The following is a 6,395-nucleotide window of genomic DNA, read 5'->3' on the forward strand; positions in this document are numbered from 1 at the left end:
CTAGGGTTGATTGAAGGAGAACTATAAGTTACATGTTATTGTAGAATGTAATGACTTATGATGAAGAGTATGACATTCATGCTAATGCTTGGTGGTGTGTTTTTTGCAAACGTTGTTCGCGACAAGTTGTCCGTGGTAAAATCCGAATTAAAAATCGAATGTAAGGTCATTCAAACATATTTATCCAAGCTTCTAAAGAACCTAGTTGTTGTGTAAAAGAACAACAGGATCTATCACTCTAACAGGGGGGCGTTACCGCAGGGGGAGGGGGGAGGGGAAAACGTAAACAAACCCGCTAAGTTACGATGAGTGGTACAAGGGAGGCAACCGCCGGATCCCTATCACAGCGATGCAGAGTTACGAAAGGGACACCCAAAACGCACAGTCACTAATCATTTGTCACAGAGTAACAGCGTAGAAAGGAGCACAGCACGATACAGATAAAACACAGTGTTACAAGTTTCACAAATATCACAGGTTTCACAGTCAAGAGTATCACAGAATTATTTTCACAGATAGCCAACAACCAACAACGGTCGATCAGTGACGCCTCAAAACCCGAACCCCCAAAGCCGAAAGGGTATTCATGATCATTCACAGGACAATTTTCAATTGTTTTTACCAATCACTATTTGGCTCCGTCCGCAATATGGGAATGCATTACAGCGTGGTGCCTTCAAAATTTAGTTATTAGTATGAACGCAAACTTAACCGGTTAATGTCGAGTTGTCTTTCTTTTTTCTGCAAAAAGTGGATATATTTATAGAATATTAATACAGTTGCCCTGTGTATTATTCAACCACTCTCGTAATTGTGGACGTTAAAACGCTAAAAAAAGAAATCAGGCTTTTGTTCTACACCTTTACGTTCGCTTCATGTCTCAATGGCCGACAATGCTCGATCACCGCAGCACGGTGGCCTAGTGGTAAGGCGCCCGCCCAGTGAGCGAGAGGTCGTGGGTTCGAACCCCGGCCGGGTCATATCTAAGACTTTAAAATTGGCAATCTAGTGGCTGCTCCGCCTGGCGTCTGGCATTATGGGGTTAGTGCTAGGACTGGTTGGTCCGGTGTCAGAATAATGTGACTGGGGGAGGCATGAAGCCTGTGCTGCGACTTCTGTCTTGTGTGTGGCGCACGTTAAATGTCAAAGCAGCACCGCCCTGCTATCACCCTTCGTGGTGGACTGGGCGTTAAGCAAACAAACAAAAATCAATGCTCGATCAATCAATCAACCTTCCATCCATCCAACCATCCATCAATCCAACCATCCATCTATCCATCAGTTGCACTACTCAGGCATTTTATCATTCGTTTTGTTCATTGTACCGAACACTCCAAGATTGGTTTTCAACAATACAATTTTATTTCTACAATCTATCTGTCAAAACAAGAATTATCGCCTTTTAGAAAAGCCAGAACAAAGTTGAACAATATAGAGACGCAATACCTAAATGTTGTATTTTCGCCTTACGCGACTTGTTTCTTTCTTGTGGAAAACAAAACTTGGAACATAAGAATTGTAGGAGGCGGTACATGAAAAAGTAGCGACAGCAGGAGGAATGTAAGCAGTGTTGGTGATGACGACAACGACGACGCTGGCAGAAAAATAATAAAAAGTTGTTCGATGATGACGCTGACGATCACGATGTTGATCATTATAGTAATAATTATGACTGAAAGCGCTAATCTTTATAACGTTCGACAAGTTATCCCCAAAGTGATACTTTTGAAGATTAACCAGCACCTTATTAAAACAATCATGCAAACACCAATGCAGCATTTTAATTCCATTATCACGACCTCCACTGTCAAAGACTGGCAAGCCGTTCTTCCCACAGTGATAGCACAAAACATCGGATACAAATCACAAAGTATATTATCAAAGACAAGCCAGCACATTAAAACAAGTACAACCGCGCAAATTATCAGTAAAACCTCCAGATCACAACGTTCGAATTACACTTTCTCATACTGACCAGCAGGTCAGAAAACAATCACTAAAACGTCAAGAAACGCTGGACTGTGATCTCTACAGTCTCTGATAGCACCTTGCCAGCAAACCAGCAACACAGTCTTGCTACCATCAAGAACATATTAAGGAGGCGGTACAAGAAAACATTAGTGACAGCAGAAGCACCTAATGACAACAGGAGGAATGTAGGTGGTGTTGGTGCCGACGACGACGACGACAACAACAACAACGACGATGACAGAAACATAATGAAAAGTTGTTCGATGATGACGCCGACGATCACGATGATGATAAAAATAGTAATCATTGTGTCTGAAAGCGCTAATCGTTATAACGTTCGACAAGTTATCCACAGAGTGATCATCAGAGTAATATGGAAAACAGCATTCAATACCAAGTGGCATTTTACACTGAAACCAAGACGTCAAACAGGCGACGTGACGTGGTGCAGAGTACACAGAGTGGTGGCGGTGTGGATTAGGCCAGGTCCAGGTCATAATAGCCGTCATCTCCCATACGGTAACAGCATTCACAGCCATTGTCCCACCTGCACTGGACGTACACAGAGCGTGCTAATCGTGGGAACGCCGTCACTGTGCCCAGTCCTCCCCCGTCCTGCACACAGTACACACAGCTCACTGCTCTGTTGGGTCACACCCCGTGGGGGTGGTGGGGGTGGGAGGGATATGGAGGAGTTCGGGTGTGCAGGGGGTGGCAGGTTTAAGTGATGGGGTAGCGAAAGGAGAACAGAGACCAACATGATGCTCACTCAGGTAATGACGGTAAAATTAGAAGTTAGGGAGAATAACGGATAAGAGGGGTGGAAGGAAGAGGGGGGGTTGAGCGAAAAGAGAAGCGAGAACAACGATGATTACTTCTCTGTCGTACACAAGTAGTGATGGTGGGAACAGTAGAAGAGAGGGAGGGGGGGTCGGGGGTCGCGGGGGGGGGGGGGGGGGGGGGTCGGAAAGAGAAGGGGGATTGGGAGAAGAAAAAAGAACGACGAAATGATCACTTTTTGCCGGACACAAGTGGTGACGGAAGGAGTGGTGGCAGGGTGGAGGCCGGGGGAGGTGGGGGGCTCAGGAAGAGAAGGGGGATGGGAGAGGAGGTAACTCATGTGAAGCCAACAAGAGGAAGGAGGGCAGAGAACTGCTTACTGCTCTGTGCAACAGTACAAGTGGGGGTGGGGGAGTATGAGGGGACCGGGTAAAAGCGGAGGGAGGGGTGTTGAGGTGGCTAATTGGGGTTGGAACAAGAAAGGGGAAGGGGGTGTTGAGGGGGGGGGGGGGGGGGGGCTAGCTGAGGTTGGAACGAGAACGGAAAGGAGGAAAAGGGCAGGTAGACAACAGGAGGGGCGTTCCGAACACAATATTCACCAACATTATGTCTTCTTTGACCGCCCCCCCCCCCCTACTTCGCTCTCGGTTTTCGTTTTGTTGCACTACTGTTTAGACGAAAGAGTCAGGATGTAGGTGAGACAGAAGCTGTCAGCCAGCTCAGGGACACCAGCACTTACAAAATCTTGCTCTATTGTGTTATCCCAGTGCGGTCCCCGCCTGACCCTGTCCCCCACCTTCAGGACTGCTGCCAGGTCTGCTCTCCTTGGTTTGGCTGTAGCTGTTTGTCCTGTCAACACACACACACACACACACACACACAAACACACACAAACACACACAAACACAAACACACACACACACACACACACACACACACACACACAAACGATCACACACACACACACACACAAACACACACACACACACGAACACACACAACCACACACACACACACGATCATACACACACGATCACACACACACAAACACAAACACACATGAACACACACAATAATATTTATAAAGTAAATAATATGGTAAACCAAACCGATAAAGTCGACATAAATGATAATCCCCGACGAACTAATTGCTTCTCGTCTTGCGGTGACGGTGTGGTGTGTACAATGTTCATTACCTGAAGATGGGGTGGTCGTTGTGGCAGTCGCTGATGGTGATGCTGATGCCTGCTGATGTAGCTTTTGTATTTTGCCTGGAAGAAACAATCACATCGTAAGACCTTCAATGGACTGTGTAAAGATCATCATCTTATCTAAAATATAAAGCTGGTCTGTGTGTGTTTGTTTGTCTGTGTGTCTGTGTGTGGCCCGTTGGTATGACGACGAAAGCTTCGAAACGGGTGCACTGATTTTGACGGGAATCACTGTGCAGGTTTTTTGCCACTCGACTCGTGTCATAGCTTGGTACTTTCGAAAACCCAAACTTGAAAGTCGTTAAAAACGGCGGGAAGTAGTATATATATGCTATGAGCCATCGAAGACACTGCCCACTCACTCACTCAATAGAAGAAGCTTCTTTGGTCACGCCCTCATGATTTAGAAGTCTTCACATGAAAGCAGACAGCAGAAATGAACGACATGTAGAAACTATCTCATAGCGCTATGTCAGCAGGCTGCGATATGTAACGAAGTATTATTGAGTACAAACTCCCTTCATAAGCTGGATCCTGTGATCAGACTATGATGTAAAACAAAGTTGTGTCATGTTTTCCGTGTCTGTGGGGGTTGTTTTAACTTCTGCATTGCGTAACAGCACTGACAAGAGAAATCACAGTCAGAGCACAAAGAAGGACGTTACCTAGTTTGGACAGATCTGATTTCAGACGGGTCAGCAGCTGGCTGTCAAATACGATGTCACCCACATCCTTGACCTTGGCAGTCGTTCCACTCTCTGACTCAAGGTCGTCCAGACGTGACTTCAGGTGGTTCAGCATTTGCAGGAGTGCGTCATCAGGGGCTGACGTCACCAGGTGATCGATGTTACTAGAGTGTGACGTCATCGCTGCCCGCGCTTTCTCCATTTCAGCAAGTGACGTCATTGTTGCATCTTCTTCTTTCTGAATGAGATCATGGACCTGCTGACGTCGCTTCTCACTAGACTGCTGAAGGTCATCAAAGACGTCATTCACCTTTTTGTGCATGCCTTTGAATTTCTCCTTGGCAGCCTTCATCTGAAACAATTTGACGTGTCAAAAATACAGGTGTCACAGTACTATTGAAGCAAAATTTACAGACATTGATTTAACTATCTGCACTCGCGATTTCACTTTCTTTTTGTTCGTGCATTGCCATTTAAACAAAAAGGAAAACCAACGACTGACAGGTGATGGGGGTCATGTGAACCGCACGGTAGCTTGGAGACACGTAGACATGTTTGTACTAACACAGACAGCACGTGACGGGAGGAAGGGGCGGGAAGGGACAGGTCGTACTGAACAGGACCTACACAATGACGGAGAACACACACACCTGTTTTGTCAGTACTGCTGCTATCTCCTTCAGTCTCTGTGACTGTTGTGTCAGCTCTGTCCTCTTCTCTCTCGCCACGTCTGTGATGGCCTTCACCTCTGGGCAGCTGCGGTGATTGGTGGGAAAACACAGCATGCAAATGAGCTCTTGGTGGGCGGAGCAGTAAAGTTCAGCCGGCCTATTGGAGTGGTTGTTACATGTTGCCTGGCGGTTAGCAGCCAATCGCTTTGCAGTTAGCTTATTGAGCTGTTCTAGAGCGTGGTCTTTTAAGACAGGAAATTTCTGATGATGGCTGGTGCATGTCTTGCACAGTTTGATACTGCATTGAAAGCAATATGACGTTGCGGTGACGTTATTTTGACAGGCGTCACAAACGTGGGAACCATTGAGAACTTTGTGACTTTCCACCAGTGCCGCGGTGGCGAAGTCGGTAGGGAGCGAGTCAACCATGAAAACGACAAGCTGACCTTGACCTTGATGTGTGGAGGAGAGAATGGGGGCTCTGCAGAGGGGGCAACCCCCCTGTCCCCCTTCCTTCTGTAGCCAGGACAGAACACAGTCACGGCACGCTAGGTGGTTGCAAGGCAGCAGTTTGGGGTTGGTGAAATCGTCATGGCAGACTGGACACTCTATGTCTCCGCTTGTCACACCGGCCATGATAGCTGTTCTCACACTCTCAGGATTCCCAACTCCTCGGCAAACTTGAACTGAAAGCAGACAGTGGAAAGGAACAATAAGCACAGGATAGCATAACGTGGATTTCGCCACGTGTACACTGACAAACAAGACCCCAAAAAAACAAGACACGATTGACGTTTGGGACCGTTTTTTTTACATTTAGTCAAGTTTTGATTTATAACATACGAACAAACACAAAAGAAGAAAGAAAAGAAAGAAAGAAAGAAGTTCTTTCAAGAAAAGTATAGACGAGATGAAGACTTCACTCACACACTGTTCAAGAAGGATGTACAAACTGCATGAAGACAACGTGTACAATACATAGTGCATAGTACAGGAATAACAGGAGAACAGAATCAACAGACAAGCTTTCAGACACAAGACATATACAAACCTATTCAAACCACATGCAGACCACA

At 46.3% G+C, this 6,395-nt stretch overlaps 1 protein-coding gene across 1 annotated transcript; it reads right to left on the reverse strand.

Annotated features, from left to right (window-relative positions):
- Window positions 1-2,448: 2,448 nt before the first annotated feature.
- LOC138955045 (transcription intermediary factor 1-beta-like) lies at window positions 2,449-5,988 on the reverse strand. Its single transcript, XM_070326758.1, has 4 exons — window positions 5,299-5,988; window positions 4,590-5,000; window positions 3,948-4,022; window positions 2,449-2,586 (listed from the first exon to the last, which is right to left on the reverse strand). Exons 1-4 carry the CDS (start codon window positions 5,953-5,955, stop codon window positions 2,449-2,451), a joined length of 1,281 nt encoding a protein of 426 aa, XP_070182859.1. The 5' UTR covers window positions 5,956-5,988.
- Window positions 5,989-6,395: the final 407 nt, after the last annotated feature.

This window comes from Littorina saxatilis, unplaced genomic scaffold (assembly GCF_037325665.1).
Source record: "Littorina saxatilis isolate snail1 unplaced genomic scaffold, US_GU_Lsax_2.0 scaffold_87, whole genome shotgun sequence".
Classification (NCBI taxonomy): Eukaryota; Metazoa; Mollusca; class Gastropoda; order Littorinimorpha; family Littorinidae; genus Littorina; species Littorina saxatilis.